This window comes from Tachyglossus aculeatus, chromosome 12 (genome assembly GCF_015852505.1).
Source record: "Tachyglossus aculeatus isolate mTacAcu1 chromosome 12, mTacAcu1.pri, whole genome shotgun sequence".
NCBI classification, from domain to species: Eukaryota; Metazoa; Chordata; class Mammalia; order Monotremata; family Tachyglossidae; genus Tachyglossus; species Tachyglossus aculeatus.
This window is the reverse complement of record NC_052077.1, coordinates 42931980-42956369: the sequence shown is the minus strand read 5'-3', so window position 1 is coordinate 42956369 and position 24390 is coordinate 42931980. Positions and strand designations below refer to the sequence as shown.

The 24390-nt window shown below is 51.1% G+C and overlaps 1 protein-coding gene across 1 annotated transcript; it reads right to left on the bottom strand.

The window, feature by feature from the left end:
* Window positions 1-3748: 3748 nt before the first annotated feature.
* LOC119935644 (CDKN2A interacting protein) lies at window positions 3749-12148 on the bottom strand. The gene is made up of 4 exons (XM_038755065.1): window positions 11922-12148; window positions 5424-5554; window positions 4683-5112; window positions 3749-4648 (listed from the first exon to the last, which is right to left on the bottom strand). Exons 1-4 carry the CDS (start codon window positions 12146-12148, stop codon window positions 4078-4080), a joined length of 1359 nt encoding a protein of 452 aa, XP_038610993.1. The 3' UTR covers window positions 3749-4077.
* Between the last annotated feature and the right edge of the window lie 12242 nt (window positions 12149-24390).

Genomic DNA, 24390 nt, shown 5'->3' with positions numbered 1-24390 from the left:
TGTGCAAAGCACTGTTCTAAGCGCCGGGGAGGTTACAAGGCGATCAGGTTGTCCCACATGGGGCTCACAGTCTTAATCCCCATTTTACAGATGAGACAACTGAGGCCCAGAGAAGTGAAGTGACTCGCCCACAGTCACACAGCTGACAGGTGGCGGAGCCGGGATTTGAACCCATGACCTCTGACTCCCAAGCCCGGGCTCTTTCCACTGAGCCACGCTGTTCTCCTGCGTCTGAGTGTGCTCCCTTCAGACAGTGGCTTAGTACGGCGCTTAGTACATTCATTCAATCGTATTTATTGAGCGCTTACTGTGTGCAGAGCACTGTGCTAAGCGCTCGGGAGAGCGCGGTGTAACAGAGCTGGTGACACGCGTTCCCCGCCCGCAACGAGAAGGATGCGCCCTGAGTAATAATAATAATAATAATAATGGTATTTATTAAGTGCTTACTATGTGCAAAGCACTGTTCTAAGCGCTGGGGAGGTTACAAGGTGATCAGGTTGTCCCACATGGGGCTCACAGTCTTAATCCCCATTTTACAGATGAGGGAACTGAGGCCCAGAGAAGTGAAGTGACTCGCCCAAAGTCACACAGCTGACAAGTGGCAGAGCCGGGATTTGAACCCATGACCTCTGACTCCAAAGCCCGGGCTCTTTTTTTTAGACTGTGAGCCCACTATCGGGTAGGGACTGTCTCTATGTGATGCCAATTTGTACTTCCCAAGCGCTTAGTACAGTGCTCTGCACATAGTAAGCGCTCAATAAATACGATTGATTGATTGATTGATTTCCACTGAGCCGCGCTGCTTCTCCTGCGTCTGTGTGCTCCCTTCAGACAGTGGTTTAGTACAGCACTTAGTACATTCATCATCAATCGTATTTATTGAGCGCTTACTGTGTGCAGAGCACTGTACTAAGCGCTCGGGAGAGCGCGGTGTAACAGAGCTGGTGACACGCGTTCCCCACCTGCAACGAGAACAACGAGAAGGGCGTGCCATGAGTGTGCTCCCTTCGGACAGTGGCTTAGTACGGCGCCTAGTACATCATTCAATCGTATTTATTGAGCGCTTACTGTGTGCAGAGCACTGTACTAAGCGCTTGGGAGAGTGCGGTGTAACAGAGCTGGTGACACGCGTTCCCCATCCACAACGAGAAGGGCGTGCCCTGAGTGTGCTCCCTTTGGACAGTGGCTTAGTACAGCGCCTAGTACATCATTCATTCAATTGTATTTATTGAGCGCTTACTGTGTGCAGAGCACTGTACTAAGCGCTCGGGAGAGCGCGGTGTAACAGAGCTGGTGACACGCGTTCCCCGCCCGCAACGAGAAGGATGCGCCCTGAGTAATAATAATAATAATAATAATGGTATTTATTAAGTGCTTACTATGTGCAAAGCACTGTTCTAAGCGCTGGGGAGGTTACAAGGTGATCAGGTTGTCCCACATGGGGCTCACAGTCTTAATCCCCATTTTACAGATGAGATAACTGAGGCCCAGAGAATTGAAGTGACTCGCCCAAAGTCACCCAGCTGACAAGTGGCGGAGCCGGGATTTGAACCCATGACCTCTGACTCCAAAGCCCGGGCTCTTTCCACTGAGCCGCGCTGCTTCTCCTGCGTCTGTGTGCTCCCTTCAGACAGTGGTTTAGTACAGCACTTAGTACATTCATCATCAATCGTATTTATTGAGCGCTTACTGTGTGCAGAGCACTGTACTAAGCGCTCGGGAGAGCGCGGTGTAACAGAGCTGGTGACACGCGTTCCCCGCCCGCAACGAGAACGACGAGAAGGACGTGCCCTCAGTGTGCTCCCTTCAGACAGTGGCTCAGTACGGCGCTTAGTACATTCATTCAATCGTATTTATTGAGCGCTTACTGTGTGCAGAGCACTGTACTAAGCGCTCGGGAGAGCGCGGTGTAACAGAGCTGGTGACACGCGTTCCCCGCCCGCAACGAGAACGACGAGAAGGACGTGCCCTCAGTGTGCTCCCTTCAGACAGTGGCTCAGTACGGCGCTTAGTACATTCATTCAATCGTATTTATTGAGCGCTTACTGTGTGCAGAGCACTGTACTAAGCGCTCGGGAGAGCGCGGTGTAACAGAGCTGGTGACACGTGTTCCCCGCCCGCAACGAGGATGCACCCTGAGTGTGCTCCCTTCAGACAGTGGCTTAGTACGGCGCTCAGTACATTCATTCAATCGTATTTATTGAGCGCTTACTGTGTGCAGAGCACTGTACTAAGCGCTTGGGAAGTACAAGTTTGTAGGCCGTTCCCCGCTCAACAATCGACTAGCAGCAGACTAGCGTCCAAGCTAGGGCGCTCAGCACAGCGTTCAACACTCGGCAGTCGCCCGGCAGCAGACCGGTTTCGGAGCCGCGAAGCACGGCCGGAGGCAGACGCCCCGAAACTGTCAACGATAATAATAATAATCATCAAAATAATAATAATGTTGGTATTTGTTAAGCGCTTACTACGTGCAAAGCACTGTTCTAAGCGCTGGGGTAGATGCAAGGTGATCAAGCGCTTAGTACAGTGCTCTGCACATAGTAAGCGCTCATTAAATACGATTGATTGATTGATTGATTGATCAGGTTGTCCCACGTGGGGCTCACAGTCTTCACCCCCATTTTCCAGATGAGGGAACTGAGGCCCGGAGAAGTGACTTGCCCCCAGTCGCACAGCTGACAAGCGGCAGAGCCGGGATTTGAACCCACGACCTCTGACTCCCAAAACCCGGGCTCTTTCCACTGAGCCCCGCTGCAACGATGATAATTGTTAATTAATAACGGCGGTCCTCGCTGAGCGCTTACCACTCAGAGAAGCAGCGTGGCTCAGTGGAAAGCGCACGGGCTTTGGAGTCAGAGGTCATGGGTTCGAATCTCGGCTCCGCCACGTGTCTGCTGTGTGACCTTGGGCAAGCCACTTAACTTCTCTGAGCCTCAGTTCCCTCATCTGTAAAATGGGGATTAAGACTGTGAGCCCCACGTGGGACAACCTGATCACTTTGTACCCCGCCCCCCTCAGCGCTTAGAACAGTGCTTGGCACATAGTAAGCGCTTAACAAATGTGCCAGACACTGTACTAGAGAAGCAGCTTGGCTCAGTGTAAAAGAGCCCGGGCTTTGGAGTCAAGAGGTCATGGGTTCAAATCCCAGCTCTGCCACTTGTCAGCTGTGTGACTTTGGGCAGGTCACTTCACTTCTCTGGGCCTCAGTTCCCTCATCTGTCAAATGGGGATGAAGACTGTGAGCCCCACGTGGGACAACCTGATCACCTCGTAACCTTCCCAGCGCTTAGAACAGTGCTTTGCACGTAGTAAGCGCTTAATAAATGCCATCATAGAGCAGCAGCGTGGCTCATTGGAAAGAGCACGGGCTTTGGAGTCAGAGGTCGTGGGTTCGAGCCCCGACTCCGCCACATGTCCGCTGCGTGACCTTGGGCAAGTCACTTCACTTCTCTGAGCCTCAGTTCCCTCATCTGTAAAATGGGGATTAAGACTGTGAGCCCCACGTGGGACAACTTGATCACCTTGTATCCCCCCCAGCGCCTAGAACAGTGCTCTGCACATAGTAAGCGCTTAACAAATGCCATTATTATTATTATTATCATTATTATTATTATCATTATTATTATTATTATCATTATTATCATTACCACGTGCCCGGCCTCGGAGACTCCGCTCCCCGGGCGAAATCACGTTCCCGTCGCTAGGGCGGATTGGACGGAAAAAACCCCAAAACGAAGAAACCCACGACTTCTTGAAAAGGTAAAACAGCTCGAAGCGTTTAATAGCTAAACGGGCCAGGTCTTTACAGCGGCGGTCACCAAATTGCGCTTACTGTAGAAATCCACGTTTATTTAGAAAAAAGAAGAGGAAAGGGGAAAAAAAAAAACCAAAAAAAAAACAGACGGCGACGGAACGGGGAAACCCAAGGAGCGTCCGCCGTATCTCCCCTCGGGGCCTAAGCGGATCCGCTCGGAGTCACCGCGGCGACCCGCCGGGGCGGGGGGGGGGGGAATGACGTTAAATACCTCTTAATCTTTCGGATTTAAAAACCGCGTACAGCTTTTTCCATAAAAATAGCTAGGGGCCCGCCGGGTCCTGCGGGTGGCGGAGGGCCGGGGGCAGGGCGGCGGGCCGCGCCTCCTCGTCCAGGAGCACCAGGTCCTCGATCTCGCCGCCGCGGTACCGGCGCTTGCAGATCTTCACCACGACCCTCTTCTTGAGGAAGAGCTTGAGGGCCTCCCGCGAGGCCACGGCCCGGGCGTTGTCGCGGCTCTTCCCGCAGCCCGTGCCCAGGTAGACGGACTGGCAGCGCAGCTCGCACACCACGCTCTCCTGCGAGCCCTTGCCCTGCGGCAGGTCGGCCAGCTCCTTCAGGGGCACGAAGGCCACGTCCAGCGTGGCCTTCAGGGCCTCCACGGCCGCCGCCAGGAGCTCGCCGGGGTTCACGGCGGCGCCGAAGCCGCCCGCGGCCACCAGCTTCCAGGCCACGGTCTTGTAGAGCCGGTTGAAGAAGGGCTGCTTCTGCTTCACGTCCTCGTGGGTCAGCCGGCGGGGGGGGGCGGGCCGGACCCTCCACGGCGGACGCGCCCCGGGACGGGGCCGCCGCCGCCGCCGCCGCCGCCGCCGCCGCCACGGGGAGGCCGCCGGCCTTGGCCGCCAAGAGGGAGGCGGCGGTGGCCAGCGGCGAGCCCGCGGCCCGGGCCCCGAGGAGCGGCGGGCCGGCCGGGGAGCCGCTCCGGGGCGCCGAGGGGGGCCCGCCGCCGGCCTCGGCCGGGGGCCCGGACGGCTCCGGCCCGGCCTTGGGGGCCGGCGGGGGGCCGGCGGCGGACTCGGGCCCCGGCGCGGGCGGCTCCCCGTCCGAGCCGTCCGGGGAGCCCAGCAACGGCACCCGCACCTCGGCCGGGCCCGGCGGCTCGGGCGGGCCGGGCTCGGCCGTCCGGGCCGCGCCGGGGCTCCCCTCCGAGGCGGCGGGCCCGGGGGCGTCCGGCCCGGCCCCGCGAGCGGGACTCCCCCCCGCCGCCGCCCCGCTCTCCTCCGCTCCGGCCTTCGGCGTCGGGGCGTCCGTCCGTCCCTCCGGCGAGGCTCGCTTCCTGCCGGGCTCCTCTAGCCCTTCTGGAAAGGGAGAAGAAAAGAGCGGACGAGTGTTTGCCTCGTCTCCCCGCGGGGGACCGGGCCCGGCGGGCGGGCGGGCGGCACCGCGCGGGACGAGGAGGGGCTCTCCCCGGCCCAACGCCTCCTCGGTTTAACGCGCCGCCCCGGAGACGGCGGCGCGGTCGCCGGCGACGGGAGGCACCCGGGGAGAAAACACCGTTTCCGCCCGGGGTCCGCGGCCCCGGGCGCGTTTCACGCGGGGGCGGCTAGCGAGGCCCCGGGAATCTCCCGGCTCTAAGCTCCTAGGTAGGTGCACAGCTATGTCTGCTAACCGTTGCTACTCGAGAGCTCTCTTTTCTTCACCTTGGCAACCAGCTCGTCGCGCGTCGTGTGGGCCGGGGCGTCGGTCACTTGGATGCCTTCGGCCATCCGCAGGATCTTTTCCATGACGCTTGGCGGGTACCTGGGAGGGAGGAGAAAAGCGGTTTGGCATCTTTCCCCTCCGACCACGGGCTTGCCGCGGGGCCCCCGGGTCAGTTGAAAGGGCCCGGGCTTTGGACTCGGGGGTCCCGGGTTCAAATCCCGGCTCCGCCAAGCGGCGGCTGTGTGACTGTGGGCGAGTCGCTTCACTTCTCTCGGCCTCAGTTCCCTCATTTGTAAAATGGGGATGAAGACTGGGAGCCCCCCGTGGGACAGCCTGATCGCCGTGTAACTTCCCCGGCGCTTAGAACGGTGCTTTGCACGTGGTAAGCGCTTAATAAATGCCATCATCATTATTATCATCATCATCATCAATCGTATTTATTGAGCACTTACAGTGTGCAGAGCGCTGTACTAAGCGCTTGGGAAGTACAAGTTGGCAACATTATTAAGGGCAGACTGCCCCCGTCCCCCACCGCCAGCCCCGAGGCCTGCTGACCCCGGCCCCCCTTACCTGCTGGGGAGACCCCGGGACTCGGGGTGGAATAATAATAATAATAATAATAATAATAATAATAATAATAATAATAATGGCATTTATTAAGCGCTTACTATGTGCCAAGCACTGTTCTAAGCGCTGGGGAGGTTACAAGGAGATCAGGTTGTCCCACGGGGGGCTCACAGTCTTCATCCCCATTTTACAGAGGAGGTGCCTGAGGCCCAGAGAAGTGAAGTGACTCGCCCAAAGTCACCCAGCTGACAAGTGGCGGAGCCGGGATTTGAACCCGTGACCTCTGACTCCAAAGCCCGGGTTCTTTCCACTGAGCCACGCTGCTTCTCTGAGGGGGGAAGGGGGAGGAGGAGGAGGAAAAGACAAGTCTGGGGGTCGGGGGCAGAGGCAGAGAAGGGACAGGGAGGGCTGGGCCAAAACCGTATTTATCGAGCGCTTACTGTGTGCACGGCACTGGACTAAAAGCCGGGTGACAGTAATAATAATAATAATAATAATAATAATGATGGCATTTACTAAGCGCTTACTCTGTGCAAAGCACTGTTCTTAGCGCTGGGGGATACAAGGTGATCAGGTTGTCCCACGTGGGGCTCACAGTCTTCATCCCCATTTTCCAGATGAGGTCACTGAGGCTCAGAGAAGTGAAGCGACTTGTCGAGAGTCACACAGCTGCCAGTTGGCAGAGCCGGGATTAGAATATAACAAAATCAGCCGACATTTTCCCTGCCCACAGGGAGCTCACAGTGTAGAGGCTCAGTGGGGGAGGAGGAGGACCTTTTGGGGGGGCGGAGGGGAGACTGGCTCCAAAATGGGGGTCCGGACCCAACGGGGGTCAGAGGGAGGCCGGGACGCGGGGGTCAGCGGCGGAGAAGGGGGGGGGCGAGCCTTCGGGGTGGAAGCAGCGTGGCTCGGCGGAAAGCGCCCGAGCTTGAGAGTCGGAGGTCGTCGGTCCTCATCCCGGACCCCGCCGCTCGTCAGCTGGGTCACTTTGGGCAAGTCACTTTGCTTCTCTGGGCCTCAGTTCCCTCATCTGGAAAATGGGGATGAAGACTGGGAGCCCCACGGGGGACAACCTGATCACCTTGTCTCTCTCCTGATGCTTAGAACGGTGCTAGGCACGTAGTGAGCGCTTAACAAATGCTATTATTGTTATTATTAGTATAAGAAGTCACAGGGGTCAGCGGGGGGGGGGGGGGAGGCGAGCCCTGGGTGGGGGTCAACGGGGGCCACAATATAATGATGATAATAATAATAATAATAATGGCATTTGTTAAGCGCTTACTATGTGCAAAGCACTGTTCTTGGGGGGTCTAAATCATTAGGACCAGCAAGGGGCCAGGCCCTTGGGGGGGTCAGTGGGAGGGGGGAACAGAACACGGGGGTCAACGGGGGGCCAAGACAGGAAGGTCAGCAAGCTGGGGTCAGCGGGGGCCGGGCCCTCGGGGGGTCAGGATCCGGGGGTCAGCGGGGGGCCGGGTCCTGGGAGGGGTGTGAGCCCATGGGGATCAGGACCCAAAGGTCATCGGAGCCCACTGTTGGGTAGGGACCGTCTCTATATGTTGCCAACTTGCACTTCCCAAGCGCTTAGTACAGTGCTCTGCACACAGGAAGCGCTCAATAAATACGATTGATTGATTGATTGAGTCAGTGCCCGGGGGTCAGCTGGGGGGTCAGTCCCTGGGGTTCAGCAGGGTCTGGGCCCTGGGTTGGGGGGGGTGTCAGCATCCAGGGGTCATCGGGAGGTCAGGATACGGGGGTAATAATAATAATAATAATAATAATAATAATAATAATAATAATAATAATAATAATAATAATAATAATAATATTACATGTCTCTATATACATATCTATATGGGGGGGTATCAGCATCCAGGGGTCATAGGGAGGTCAGGATACAGGAGTTAATAATAAAAATAATATTATATGTCTCTATATACGTCTCTATATGTTGCCGACTTGTGGTAATGATAGTAATAATTTTGGTATTTGTTAAGCGCTTACTATGTGCAAAGCACTGTTCCAAGCGCTGGGGAGGTTACAAGTTGATCAGGTTATCCCACGGGGGGCTCACAGTCTTCATCCCCATTTTACAGATGAGGTTACCGAGGCTCAGAGAAGTTAAGTGTCCTGCGCAAAGTCCCACAGCTGACGGTTGGCGGAGCCGGGATTTGAACCCATGACCTCTGACTCTGACTCCAAATAACCTTCCCAGCACTTAGAACAGTGCTTTGCACATAGTAAGCGCTTAACAAATACCATTATTATTGTAACCTCCCCAGCGGTTAGAACAGTGCTTTGTACCTAGTAAGTGCATAACAAATACCATTATTATTATTGTAACCTCCCCAGCACTCAGAACAGTGCTTTGCACATAGTAAGCACTTAACAAATACCTTATTATTATTATTATTATTATTGCTATTATTAATAAAGATGACTGAGTGAGTGACTGAATGCCTGAGCCCGGAGTCAGCGAGGGGTCAGGGCCCGGGGGTCGGGCCGAGGTCATTCATTCATTCATTCGTATTTATTGAGCGCTTACGGTGTGCAGAGCACTGGACTAAGCGCTTGGGAAGTCCAAGGTGGCAACACATAAAGACGGTTCCTATTCATTCATTCATTCAATCGTATTTATTGAGCGCTTACGGTGTGCAGAGCACTGGACTAAGCGCTTGGGAAGTCCAAGGTGGCAACATACAGAGACGGTTCCTATTCATTCATTCAGTCGTATTTACTGAGTGCTTACTGTGTGCAGAGCACTGTACTAAGCGCTTGGGAAGTACAAAACTTGGCAACATCTAGAGACAGTTCCTATTCATTCATTCATTCAATCGTCTTTATTGAGCGCTTACTGTGTGCAGAGCACTGGACTAAGCGCTTAGGAAGTCCAAGCTGGCAACATAGAGAGACGGTTCCTATTCATTCATTCAATCGTATTTATTGGGCGCTTACTGTGTGCACAGCACTGGACTAAGCGCTTGGGAAGTACAAAAGTTGGCAACATATAGAGACGGTTCCTATTTATTCATTCATTCATTCAATCGTCTTTATTGAGCGCTTACTGTGTGCAGAGCACTGGACTAAGCGCTTGGGAAGTCCAAGTTGGAAACACAGAGAGACGGTTCCTATTCATTCATTCAATCGTATTTATTGGGCGCTTACTGTGTGCACAGCACTGGACTAAGCACTTGGGAAGTACAAGTCGGCAACACCTAGAGACGGTCCCTTCCCAACATTCATTCATGCAATCGTATTTATTGAGGGCTTACGGTGTGCAGAGCACTGGACTAAGCGCTTGGGAAGTCCAAGGTGGCAACATCTAGAGACGGTTCCTATTCATTCATTAATTCAATCGTATTTACTGAGAGCTTACTGTGAACAGAGCACTGTACTAAGCGCTTGGGAAGTACAAAAGTTGGCAACATATAGAGACGGTTCCTATTTATTCATTCATTCATTCAATCGTCTTTATTGAGCGCTTACTGTGTGCAGAGCACTGGACTAAGCGCTTGGGAAGTACAAGTTGGCAACATATAGAGAGACGGTTCCTATTCATTCATTCAATCGTATTTATTGGGCGCTTACCGTGTGCAGAGCACTGGACTAAGCGCTTGGGAAGTCCAAGTCGGCAACATCTAGAGACGGTCCCTACCCAACATTCATTCATTCATGCAATCGTATTTATTGAGCGCTTACGGTGTGCAGACAGAGCACTGTACTAAGCGCTTGGGAAGTCCAAGTCGGCAACGTACAGAGGTTATTCTATTTATTTTATTTTGTTAATACGTTTTGTTTTGTTGTCTGTCTCCCCCTTCTAGACTGTGACCCCACTGTTGGGTAGGGACCGTCTCTAGATGCTGCCAACGTGGACTTCGAGAAGCAGCGTGGCTCAGTGGAAAGAGCACGTGCTTTGGAGTCAGAGGTCGTGGGTTCAAATCCCGGCCCCACTGATTGTCAGCTGTGTGACTTTGGGCAAGTCACTTCACTTCTCTGTGCCCTAAGTCACCTCATCTGTAAAATGGGGATTAAGCCTGTGAGCCCCCCGTGGGACAACCTGATCACCTTGTAACCTTCCCAGCGCTTAGAACAGTGCTTTGCACATAGTAAACGCTTAATAAATGCCATCACTATTATTATTATTAATAAATACGATTGAATGAATTAATGACCTCCCACAGCACCTGTATATATGTTTGTACGTATTTATTACTCTATTTATTTACTTTACTTGTCCATATTTATTCTATTTATTTTGTTAATATGTTTTGTTTCGTCGTGTGTCTCCCCCTTCCAGACTGTGAGCCCGCCGTTGGGTAGGGACCGTCTCTAGATGTTGCCAACTTGGACTTCCCAAGCGCTTAGTCCAGCGCTCTGCACACAGTAAGCGCTCAATAAATACGATTGAATGAATGAATGGCCTCCCACAGCACCTGTATATAAGTTTGTACGTAGTTATTACTCTACTTATTTATCTACTTTATTTGTCCATATTTATTCTATTGATTTTATTTTGTTAATATGTTTTGTTTTGTTGTCTGTCTCGCCCTTCTAGACTGTGAGCCCGCTGTTGGGTAGGGACCGTCTCTAGATGTTGCCAACTTGGACTTCCCAAGCGCTTAGTCCAGCGCTCTGCACACAGTAAGCGCTCAATAAATACGATTGAATGAATGAATGGCCTCCCACAGCACCTGTATATAAGTTTGTACGTAGTTATTACTCTACTTATTTATCTACTTTATTTGTCCATATTTATTCTATTGATTTTATTTTGTTAATATGTTTTGTTTTGTTGTCTGTCTCGCCCTTCTAGACTGTGAGCCCGCTGTTGGGTAGGGACCGTCTCTAGATGTTGCCAACTTGGACTTCCCAAGCGCTTAGTCCAGCGCTCTGCACACAGTGAGCGCTCAATAAATACGATTGAATGAATGAATGACCTCCCACAGCACCTGTATATATGTTTGTACATAGTTATTACTCTATTTACTTTACTTGTAAAGTAAAGGTAGGGACTGTCTCTATATGTTGCCAATTTGTACTTCCCAAGCGCTTAGTACAGTGCTCTGCACATAGTAAGCGCTCAATAAATACGATCGATTGATTGATTACTTGTACATATCCATTCTATTTATTTTATTTTGTTAGTATGTTTGGTTTTGTTGTCTGTCTCCCCCTTCTAGACTGTGAGCCCACTGTTGGGTAGGGACTGTATGTGTTGCCAACTTGTACTTCCCAAGCGCTTAGTCCAGTGCTCTGCACACAGTAAGTGCTCAATAAATACGATTGATTGATTGATTGATTACTTGTCCATATCTATTCTATTTATTGTATTTTGTTAGGATGTTTGGTTTTGTCGTCTGTCTCCCCCTTCTAGCCTGTGAGCCCACTGTTGGGTAGGGACCGTCTCTATAGGTCGTCAACTTGTACTTCCCAAGCGCTTAGTCCAGTGCTCTGCACACAGTAAGCGCTCAATAAATACGATCGATTGATTGATTGATTACTTGTACATATCTATTCTACTTTATTTTGTTAGTATGTTTGGTTTTGTTCTCCGTCTCCCCCTTTTAGACTGTGAGCCCGCTGTTGGGTAGGGACCGTCTCTAGATGTTGCCAACTTGGACTTCCCAAGCGCTTAGTCCAGTGCTCTGCACACAGTAAGCGCTCAACAAATACGATCGATTGATTGATTGATGACTTGTCCATATCTATTTATTTTATTTTGTTAATATGTTTGGTCTTGTCGTCTGTCTCCCCCTTCTAGGCCGTGAGCCCGCCGTTGGGTAGGGGACCGTCCCTAGATGTTGCCGACTTGGACTTCCCAAGCGCTTAGTCCAGTGCTCTGCACACGGTAAGCGCTCAATCAATCCGATCGATGGATTGATTGTAGGCAGCGGGTTACCGGCAGCCGAGGAAGACGTGGTTGGCCCAGGCCAGGGAGTAGGAGACGAGGCGCTGCAGGCGGAGGGAGCGGGGGCGGCCCGGGGGCCCCGGCAGGTCCCCGGCGTTGCGGAGCAGGAACTGTCGCCGGTGCCGCCACTGCTTGTCGGTCTCCCCGTCCGCCCTCAGCGACTCGGCCCACTGGGAGGAACCCGGGACCGGGACCGGGACCGGGACCGCGCCCGCCATGGCAACCGGGAGGACCCGCAGGAGGAGGCGGCGGAGGCGGAGGCGGAGGACGGACGGGCGGGCGGGCGGGCGGGCGGCCGGGAGGGCGGAGAGCTCCCTGCCGCCCCCTAACGGACGCTTCCGCCCCGGACACGCGCTTCCGTCCGCGACGGACGGGGCGGGGCGCGGTGACGTCGGAGGGGGCGGGGCCTCGGGGACGTACGGCGGAGGGCGGGGCCGGGCCGGGCCGGGCGCGGGGACGTCGGAGGGGGCGGGGCCTCGGGGAGGGCCGAGCGGGCCGCGGTGACGCAGGACGTAGGGGCGGGGCAAGGTGACGGAGGGAGGGCCCGGGCGCGGTGACGTCAGAGGGGCGGGGCCTCGGGGGCGTCGGGCGGAGGGGCGGAGACGGAGAGAGGGGCCGGGCGCGGTGACGTCATAGGAGGCGGAGCCTCGGGAGGGCCGAGGGGGCCGCGGTGACGTAGAACGTAGGGGAGGGAGGGAAGGGCGGGGCGCGGTGACGTCAGAGGGGAGGGGACTCGGGGGCGTGGGGAGTAGGGGCGGTGGCGGAGGGAGGGCCCGGGCGCGGTGACGTCAGAGAAGGCGGGGCCTCGGGGGCGTAAGACGTTGGAGCGGTGACGGAGGGCGGGCGGGGCGGGGCGCGGTGACGCACGACAAGGGCGGGGCCGAGCGCGGTGACGTCAGAGGGGGCGGGGCCTCGGGGGCGTAGGACGTAGGGGCGGGGACGGATGTCGGGAGCGGAGGGGCGCGGTGGCGTCAGAAGGGGCGGGGCGCGGAGGCCTTGGATGTAGGGGCGGTGACGGAGGGAGGGCCCGGGCGCGTGACGTCAGAGGGGGCGGGGCCTCGGGGGCGTAGGGCGTGCGGCGAAGGGCGGGGACGGGCCGGGCGCGGTGACGTCAGAGGGGGCGGAGCCTCGGGGAGGGCCGAGCGGGCCGCGGTGACGAAGGACGTGGGGGCGGGGAGGGAGGGGGGGGGCGGGGCGCGGTGACGTCAGAGGGGCGGGGCCTCGAGGGCGCGGGGCGGAGGGGCGGGGCGGGGCGCGGTGACGTCATAGGGGCGGGCCTCGGGGGCGTAGGGGCGGTGACGGAGGGAGGGCCCGGGCGCGGTGACGTCAGAGGGCCCGTCTCTAGATGTTGCCAACTTGGACTTCCCGAGCGCTTAGTCTAGTGCTCTGCACACAGTGAGCGCTCAATAAATACCATTGATGATGGTTGATGATGATGATTTTGTTAATCTGTTTTGTTTTGACTTCTGTCTCCCCCTTCTAGACTGTGAGCCCACTGTTGGGTAGGGACCGTCTCTAGATGTTGCCAACTTGGACTTCCCAAGCGCTTAGTACAGTGCTCTGCACACAGTAAGCGCTCAACAAATACGATTGAATAAATGAATGAATAGAGCTATAATTCTGTTTATTCTGATGGTATTGACACCTGTTTACTTGTTGTTTTGTTTTCTGTCTCCCCCTTCTAGAGACCGTGAGCCCACTGTTGGGTAGGGACCGTCTCCATAGGTTGCCAATTTCTACTTCCCAAGCGCTTAGTCCACTGCTCTGCACACAATAAGCGCTCAATAAATATGACTGAATGAATGAATTGAATCATCATCATCATCAATCGTATTTATTGAGCGCTTACTGTGTGCAGAGCACTGGACTAAGCGCTTGGGAAGTACAAATTGGCAACATACAGAGACAGTCCCTACCCAACAGTGGGCTCAAAGTCTAAAAGGGGGAATTGAATGAATGACAGGGACCGTGTCCAACCTTGAGAAGCATATTCATCTGCTTATGAAGCATATATGAGAAGCGTATACATATTCAATCGTATCGAGAAGCAGCGCGGCTCAGTGGAAAGAGCCCGGGCTTTGGAGTCAGAGGTCAAGGGTTCGAATCCCGGCTCTGCCAATTGTCAGCTGGGTGACTTTGGGCGAGTCACTTCACTTCTCTGGGCCTCAGGTCCCTCGTCTGTCAAATGGGGATGAAGACTGTGAGCCCCCCGGGGGACAACCTGATCACCCTGTAACCTCCCCAGCGCTTAGAACAGTGCTTTGCACATAGTAAGCGCTTAATAAATGCCAACAGTATTACTCTGTGCCTCAGTTCCCTCATCTGGAAAATGGGGATGAAGACTGTGAGCCCCCCGCGGGACAACCTGATCACCTTGTATCCCCTCCAGCGCTTAGAACTGTGCTTTGCACATAGTAAGCGCTTAAAAAATGCCAACATTATTACTCTGTGCCTCAGTTCCCTCATCTGGAAAATGGGGATGAAGACTGCGAGCCCCCCCATGGGACAGCCTGATCACCTTGTAACCTCCCCAGCACTTAGAACAGTGCTTTGCACATAGTAAGCACTTAATAAATGCCAACATTATTACTCTGGGCCTCAGTTCCCTCATCTGGAAAATGGGGATGAAGACTGTGAGCCCCCCCGTGGGACAACCTGATCACCTTGTAACCTCCCCAGCGCTTAGAACAGTGCTTTGCACATAGTAAGCGCTTAATAAATGCCAACATTATTACTCTGGGCCTCAGTTCCCTCATCTGTAAAATGGGGATGAAGACTGTGAGCCCCCCCGTGGGACAACCTGATCACCTTGTAACCTCCCCAGCGCTTAGAACAGTGCTTTGCACATAGTAAGCGCTTAATAAATGCCAACATTATTACTCTGAGCCTCAGTTCCCTCACCTGGAAAATGGGGATGAAGACTGCGAGCCCCCCCGTGGGACAGCCTGATCACCTTGTAACCTCCCCACCGTTTAGAACAGTGCTTTGCACATAGTAAGCGCTTAATAAATGCCAACATTATTACTCTGGGCCTCAGTTCCCTCATCTGGAAAATGGGGATGAGGACTGCGAGCCCCCCCGTGGGACAGCCTGATCACCTTGTAACCTCCCCAGCGCTTAGAACAGTGCTTTGCACATAGTAAGCGCTTAATAAATGCCATTATTATTATTATTATAACCTGATCTGCTTGCATTTACCTCAGCGCTTAGGTCAACGGCGGGCACCTAGTAAGCGTCTACCACAGGCCATCGCCATTTATTGTTATTCCCCGGCTCAGTTGGCGGTTTTCCCAAGGGTGGCGGGGGCCCTTCTGCCAACTTGGCCCTCCTGGAGGTGACGCTTCCCCGAATGAATGCCGAGGGGGAGGCGCTTTCCTACTAAAGGAAATTAAACACAAATCCGGTCGGTCTGAATAATTAACAAATCGAGGATTAAGCGGAGATTTCCGGGCTGCGGTGGGAGCGAAGCCAAGCGTCTAACAAAGGGCCACCTGAGGATTGTCCGTCCAGAAAGGGCAGGCCTTCACGCCAGGCTGGAGGCCGGGGCAGGGTGTAGTCACTCCTTCGATCCCATTTATTCTTATTAGTGCTCGTAATAATAATAATAGTTGTGGTACCTATTGATAATGGCATTTATTAAGCGCTTACTATGCGCAGAGCACTGTTCTAAGCGCTGGGGGGGATACAAGGTGATCAGGTTGTCCCACATGGGGCTCCCAGTCTTAATCCCCATTTTTCCAGATGAGGTAACTGAGGCTCAGAGAAGTGAAGTGACTTGCGCAAGGTCACACAGCAGACATCATCATCAATCGTATTTATTGAGCGCTTACTGTGTGCAGAGCACTGTACTAAGCGCTTGGGAAGTCCAAGTTGGCAACATCTAGAGACAGTCCCTACCCAATAGTGGGCTCACAGTCTAAAAGACTGTGACATGTGGTGGAGTTGGGATTCGAACCCATGACCTCGGACTCCAAAGCCCGGGCTCTTTCCACCGAGCCACGCTGCTTCCCTTTTAAGCTCTTACTGTGTTCCAGGCACTGTACTAAGCGCTGAGGGGGGGATACAAACAAATAGCGTTGGACACAGTCCCTGTCCCACCTGGGGCTCCCAGTCTCAATCCCCATTTGACAGATGAGGGAACTGAGGTGCAGAGAATGGAAGTGACTTGCCCAAGGTCACACGGCAGGCAAGCGGCCGAGCTGGGATTATTGAGCCTTGACTGTGTGCGAAGCACTGTACTAAGCGCTTGGGAGAGTGCAATACGACGACACACGGACACATTCCCTGCTTGGAAGAGTGCAATGTAGCAATTTAACAGACACATTCCCTGCTAATTCATTCATTCATTCATTCATTCATTCATTCATTCATTCATTCCGTCGTATTTATTGAGCGCTCACTGTGTGCAGAGCACTGGACTAAGCGCTTGGGAAGTCCAAGTTGGCAACGTATAGAGACGGTCCCTACCCAACGGCGGGCTCACAGTCTAGAAGGGGGAGACAGACAACAAAACATATTAAAAAAATAAAATAAATAGAGGGGGAGACAGAGAACAGAACAAAACATATTAACAAAATAAAATAAATAGAATAAATGCGTACAAATAAAATCGATAGAGTAATAAATACGTACAAACATATATACATTTATACAGCCCACGACGAGCTAACAGTCTAGAAGGGGGAGACAGATATTACTATAAATAAATAAACAAACAAATAAATAAATAAATCAATAAAATAAAGATGTGGGAGGGGGAGATAGATATTACTATAAATAAACAAACAAATAAATAAAATAAAGATATGGGATGTGGGGCTGGGAGGGAGGATGAATGAAGGGAACGAGTGAGGAGGACACAGAAGGGAGTGGGAGAAGACTGCGAGCCCACTGTTGGGTAGGGACCGTCTCTATATGTTGCCAACTTGGACTTCCCAAGCGCTTAGTACAGTGCTCTGCACACAGTAAGCGCTCAATAAATACGATTGATTGATTGATTGAGGAAAGGAGGGCTTAGACAGGGAAGGCTTCTTAGAGGTGATGCGCCTTCAGTAAGGCTTTGATCGGGGGGAGAGCGTAATTATTTGTCTCATATTCATTAATTCAGTCGTATTTATTGAGCGCTTACTGTGTGCAGAGCGCTGTACTAAGCGCTTGGGAAGTACAAGTTGGCAATGTTTAGAGACAGTCCCTACCCAACAGCGGGATATGAGGAGGGAGGGCGTTTCAGGCCAGAGGCAGGATGTGGGCGAGAGGTCGGTGGCGAGCTAAATGAGATGGTGGCTCGGTGAGGTGGTTCGTTCCTTCGTTCATTCAATCGTATTTATTGAGCGCTTACTGTGTGCAGAGCGCTGGACTAAGCGCTTGGGAAGTACAAGTTGGCGGCATATAGAGACGGCCCCGACCCAACAGTGGGCTCACAGTCTAGAAGGGGGAGACAGACAGTCGTTCCTTCACTCAATCGTATTTATTGAGTGCTTACTGTGGGCACAGCGCTGTACTAAGCGCTTGGGAAGTCCAAGTTGGCAACATAGAGAGACGGTCCCTACCCAACAGCGAGCTCACAGTCTAGAAGGGGGAGACAGACACTCATTCATTCACTCAATCGTATTTATTGAGCGCTTACTGTGTGCACAGCACTGTACTAAGCGCTTGGGAAGTCCAAGTTGGCAACATAGAGAGACGGTCCCTACCCAACAGCGAGCTCACAGTCTAGAAGGGGGAGACAGACATTCATTCACTCAATCGTATTTATTGAGTGCTTACTGTGTGCAGAGCACTGGACTAAGCGCTTAGGAAGTCCAAGTTGGCAACATATAGGGATGGTCCCTACCCAACAGCGGGCTCACAGTCTAGAAGGGGGAGACAGAGACTCATTTATTCACTCAATCGTATTTATTGAGCGCTTACTGTGGGCAGAGCACGGGACTAAGCGCTTGGGAAGTCCAAGTTGGCAACATATAGAGACGGTCCCTACCCAACAGTGGGCTCACGGTCTAGGTTGGCATTAGAGAGCGAAGTGTGCGGCCTGGGTTGCAGGAAAGAGGTGAGGTATGTATATATGTTTGTATATATTTATTACTCTATTTATTTATTTTACTTGTACCTATCTATTCTATTTATTTTATTTTGTTAGTATGTTTGGTTTTGTTGTCTGTCTCCCCCTTCTCGACTGTGAGCCCGCTGTTGGGTAGGGACCGTCTCTATATTCAATCGTGTTTATTGAGCGCTTACTGTGTGCAGAGCACTGTACTAAGCGCTTGAGAAGTACAAGTTGGCAACATATAGAGACGGTCCCTACCCAACAACGGGTTCGCAGTCTAGAAGGGGGAGACAAACAACAAAACAAAACATGTGGACAGGTGTCAAGTCGTCAGAACAAATAGAAATAAAGCTAGATGCACACCATTAACAAAATAAATAGAATAGTAAATATGTACAAGTAATTACTCTATTTTACTTGTACATATTTACTATTCTATTTATTTTGTTAATGATGTGCATCTAGCATTATTTCTATTTGTTCTGACAGATTTATTACTCTATTTTCCTTTTACATATTTACTATTCTATTTATTTTGTTAATGATGTTGCCAACTTGTACTTCCCAAGCGCTCAGTCCAGTGCTCTGCACACAGTAAGTGCTCAATAAATACGATTGATGATGATGATGATGATGAGGTGGGAGGGGGTGGAGTGGCGGACGGCTTTAAAGCCGACGGTGAGGGGTTTTTTGTTGGATACGGAGGCGGATGGGCAACCGCTGGATGTTCTTGGGGAGAAGGGAAATCAATCAATCAATCAATCATATTTATTGAGCGCTTACTATGTGCAGAGCACTGTACTAAGCGCTTGGGAAGTACAAGTTGGCAACATATAGAGACAGTCCCTTCCCAACATTGGGCTCACAGTCTAAAAGGGGGAGACAGAGAACAAAACCAAACATACTAACACAATAAAATAAATAGAATAGATATGGACAAGTAAAATAAATAAATAAATAAATAGAGTAATAAATCTGTACAAACATCTATACATATATACAGGTGCTGTGGGGAAGGGAAGGAGGTAAGATGGGGGGATGGATGATGATGATGGATTTGTTAAGCGCTTACTATGTGCAAAGCACTGTTCTGGGGGGATACAAGGCGATCAACTTGTACTTCCCAAGCGCTTAGTCCAGTGCTCTGCACACAGTAAGCGCTCAATAAGTACGACTGAATGAATCAGGTTGTCCCACGTGGGGCTCGCAGTCTTAGTCCCCAGCGTGGGGATTGAGCGTGAGAAGCAGCGTGGCTCAGTGGAAAGAGCCCGGGCTTTAGAGTCGGAGGGCAGGGGTTCAAACCCCAGCTCTGCCAGTTCATCATCAATCATATTTATTGAGCGCTTACTGTGTGCAGAGCACTGTACTAAGAGCTTAGGAAGTACAAGCTGGCAACATATAGAGACTGTCCCTACCCAACAGTGGGCTCACAGTCTAAAAGGGGGAGACAGAGAACAAAACCAAACATACTAACAAAATAAAATAAATAGAATAGATAGGTACAAGTAAAATAAATAAATAGAGTAATAAATATGTATAAACATATATACAGGTGCTGTGGGGAAGGGAAGGAGGTAAGATGGGGGGGATGGAATGATGGCATTTATTAAGCCCTTACTATGTGCAAAGCACTGTTCTAAGCGCTGGGGAGCTTACAAGGTGATCAGGTTGTCCCACGTGGAGCTCACAATCTTAATCCCCATTTTACAGTGGAAGTAACTGAGGCCCAGAGAAGTGAAGTGACTTGCCCAAAATCGCACAGCTGATGCTTGGTGGAGCCGGGATTCGAACCCCTGACCTCTGACTCCAAAGCCCGGGCTCTTTCCACTGAGCCACGCTGCTTCTCTTGGGGGCAGGGAATGTGTGGACCAACTCTGCTACATTGTAGCCTGCCAGGTGCTTAGTACAGTGCTCTGCACACAGTAGGTGCTCAGTAAATACAATTGATTGATTGATGGGTGAGCATGCCTCTCTCTCCCCTCCTCCTACAGGACAGGCACCACCGGACAGGGGAAGCATCATGGCCTAGTGGGAAGCGCCTGGGCCTGGGCGTCAAAGGTCATGGGTTCTAATCCCGACTCGGCCACAAGTCTGCTGTGTAACCTTGGGCAAGTCACTTTACTTTTCTCCTCAGTTCCCTCATTTGTCAAATAGTAATAATAATAATAATGGCATTTATTAAGTGCTTACTATGTGCAAAGCACTGTTCTAAGCGCTGGGGAGGTGACAAGGTGATCAGGTTGTCCCACGGAGGGCTCACAGTCTTAATCCCCATTTTACAGATGAGGTCACTGAGGCCCAGAGAAGTGAAGTGACTTGCCCAAAGTAATAATAATAATGGCATTTATTAAGCGCTTACTATGTGCAAAGCACTGTTCTAAGCGCTGGGGAGGTTACAAGGTGATCAGGTTGTCCCCCAGGGGGCTCACAGTCTTAATCCCTATTTTCCAGATGAGGGAACTGAGGCACAGAGAAGTTGTGACTTGCCCAAAGTCACACAGCTGACAAGTGGGGGAGCCGGGTTTCGAACCCATGACCTCAGACTCCAAAGCCCGTGCTCTTTCCACTGAGCCACGCTGCTTCTCTAGCTTCTCTCGAGCCCGGACTTTGGAGTATATATGTATATATGTTTGTATATATGTTTGTACATATTTATTACTCTATTTATTTATTTATTTTACTTGTACATATCTATCCTATTTATTTTATTTTGTTAGTATGTTTGGTTTTGTTCTCTGTCTCCCTCTTTTAGACTGTGAGCCCACTGTTGGGTAGGGACTGTCTCTATACGTTGCCAATTTGTACTTCCCAAGCGCTTAGTACAGTGCTCTGCACACAGTAAGCGCTCAGTAAATACGATCGATGATGATGATGATGAAGTCACTTCCCTTCTCTGTGCCTCAGTTCCCTCATCTGTAAAATGGGGATGAAGACTCAGAGCCCCACGAGGGACAACCTGATCACCTTGTAGGCTCCCCAGCACTTAGAACAGTGCTTTGCACATAGTAAGTGCTTAATAAATGCCATTATTATTATTATTATTCAGCTGGAGAGGGCACCCAGGGGCAGGGTGGGCAGCACAGAGAGAAGCAACGTGGCTCAGTGGGAAACAGCCCGGACTCTGGAGTCAGAGGTCATGGGTTCAAATTCCGGCTCCGCCAATTGTCAGCTGTGTGACTTTGGGCAAGTCACTTCATCATCATCAATCGTATTTATTGAGTGCTTACGGTGTGCAGAGCACTGTACTAAGCGCTTGAGAAGTACAAGTTGGCAACATATAGAGACGGTCCCTACCCAACAGTGGGCTCACAGTCTAGAAACCTTCACTTCTCTGGGCCTCAGTTCCCTCATCTGGAAAATGGGGATGAAGACTGTGAGCCCCCCGGGGGACAACCTGATCACCCTGTAACCTCCCCAGTGCTTAGAATCAATCAATCAATCAATCGTATTTATTGAGCGCTTACTGTGTGCAGAGCACTGGACTAAGCGCTTGGGAAGTCCAAGTTGGCAACATCTAGAGACGGTCCCTACCCAACAGTGGGCTCGCAGTCTAACAGTGGGCTCACACAGTGCTTTGCACATAGTAAGCGCTGAATAAATGCCTTTATTGTTATTATACGAGGGGTGACGTTAGTTAGACGTGCCAGGACAGCCGGTGATCCGTCCAGAAATGGCTCTGGTGTTGGGTGGGGACAACCACCACGTCACAATGTGTCTTTCACTGTGACATTTCCTGGAGAAACAGAGCCAATTTTCAGCCGCCCCAGAGGTGGTGGGGGGGCTGAGAGGTCCGCCCAGGCGTTGCGGGCACAACCCTGGGATGATGATGATGATGTCGGTATTTGTTAAGCGCTTACTATGTGCCAAGCACTGTTCTAAGCGCTGGGGTAGATACAAGGTAATCAGGTTGTCCCACGCGGGACTCCCAGTCTTCATCCCCATTTTCCACAGGAGGGAACTGAGGCCCAGAGAAGTGAAGTGACTTGGCCAAAATCGCCCGGCTGACAAGTGGCAGAGCCGGGATTTGAACCCACGACCTCTGACTCCAAAGCCCGGCCTCTTTCCACTGAGCCCCACTGGGATGGGGTGGGGGGCAAAGAGGTCTGCCCAGGAGCTGTGGGCACAGCCCTGGAGCGGGCCGGGGTACGGCGGAGACGTCTGCCCAGGATTTGCGCACACAGACCTGTGGTGTTCATTCGTTCATTCAATCGTACGGGACTAAGCGCTTGGGAAGTCCAAGTTGGCAACATCTAGAGACGGTCCCTATTCATTCATTCATTCAATCGTATTTATTGAGCGCTTACCGTGGGCAGAGCACTGGACTAAGCGCTTGGGAAGTCCAAGTTGGCAACATCTAGAGACGGTCCCTACCCCACAGCGGGCTCACAGTCTACAAGGGGGAGACAGGCAGCAAAACAAGACATAGTAACAAAATAAAAACAGTAGAATAGTAAATATGTACAAGTAAAATAGAGTAATAAATATTCATTCATTCAATCGTATTTATTGAGGGCTTACTGTGGGCAGAGCACTGGACTAAGCGCTTGGGAAGTCCAAGTTGGCAACATCTAGAGACGGTCCCTACCCAACAGCGGGCTCACAGTCTAGAAGGGGGAGGCAGACGGCAAAACAAAATATATTAACAAAATAAGGTAAATGGAATAGTAAATATGTACAAGTAAAATAAATAGAGTAATAAATACGTACAAACATATTTATTCATTCAATCGTATTTATTGAGCGCTTACTGGGTGCAGAGCACTGGACTAAGCGCTTGGGAAGTCCAAGTTGGCAACATATGGAGACGGCCCCTACCCAACAGCGGGCTCACAGTCTAGAAGGGGGAGACAGACAGCTAAACAAAACATATTAACAAAATAAAATAAATAGAATAGTAAATATGTACAAGTTAAATAGAGTAATAAATATTCATTCATTCAATCGTATTTATTGAGGGCTTACTGTGGGCAGAGCACTGGACTAAGCGCTTGGGAAGTCCAAGTTGGCAACATCTAGAGACGGTCCCTACCCAACAGCGGGCTCACAGTCTAGAAGGGGGAGGCAGACGGCAAAACAAAATATATTAACAAAATAAGGTAAATGGAATAGTAAATATGTACAAGTAAAATAAATAGAGTAATAAATACGTACAAACATATATTTATTCATTCAATCGTATTTATTGAGCGCTTACTGGGTGCAGAGCACTGGACTAAGCGCTTGGGAAGTCCAAGTTGGCAACATCTAGAGATGGTCCCTATTCATTCATTCATTCAATCATATTTATTGAGCGCTTACTGTGTGCAGAGCACGGGACTAAGCGCTTGGGAAGTCCAAGTTGGCAACATCTAGAGACGGTCCCTACCCCACAGCGGGCTCACAGTCTAGAAGGGGGAGACAGACAGCAAAACAAAACATATTAACAAAATAAAATAAATAGAATAGTAAATATGTACAAGTAAAATAGAGTAATAAATATGTACAAACAGATATTCATTCATTCAATCGTATTTATTGAGCGCTTACTGGGTGCAGAGCACTGGACTAAGCGCTTGGGAAGTCCAAGTTGGCAACATCTAGAGACGGTCCCTATTCATTCATTCATTCAATCGTATTTATTGAGCGCTTACTGTGTGCACAGCACTGGACTAAGCGCTTGGGAAGTACAAGTTGGCAACAGATAGAGACGGACGGTCCCTACCCAACAGCGGGCTCACAGTCTAGAAGGGGGAGACAGACAGCTCAACAAAACATATTAACAAAATAAAATAAATAGAATAGTAAATATGTACAAGTAAAATAGAGTAATAAATATGTACAAACATATATTCATTCATTCAATGTATTTATTGAGCGCTTACTGTGTGCAGAGCACTGGACAAAGCGCTTGGGAAGTCCAAGTTGGCAACATATAGAGACGGTCCCTACCCCACAGCGGGCTCACAGTCTAGAAGGGGGAGACAGACAGCAAAACAAAACATAGTAACAAAATAAAATAAATAGAATAGTAAATATGTACAAGTAAAATAGAATAATAAATATGTACAAACATATTCATTCATTCAATCGTATTTACTGAGCGCTTACTGGGTGCAAAGTACGGGACTAAACGCTTGGGAAGTCCAAGTTGGCAACATCTAGAGACGGTCCCTACCCAACAAGGGGGAGGCAGACCACAAAACAAGACATATTAACAAAATAAAATAAATAGAATAAATATGTACAAATAAAATCAATCAATAAATAGAGTAATAAATGCGTACAAACATATATGCATATATACAGGTGCTGTGGGGAGGGGGAGGAGGTAAGGCGGGGGAGAGGAAGGAAGGAGCTCAGTCTGGGAAAGTGAAGGGTGACTGCTTGAAATCAATGACGTCCAAGAAGGGTGTATGCCAGGACCAGATAAAACTACTC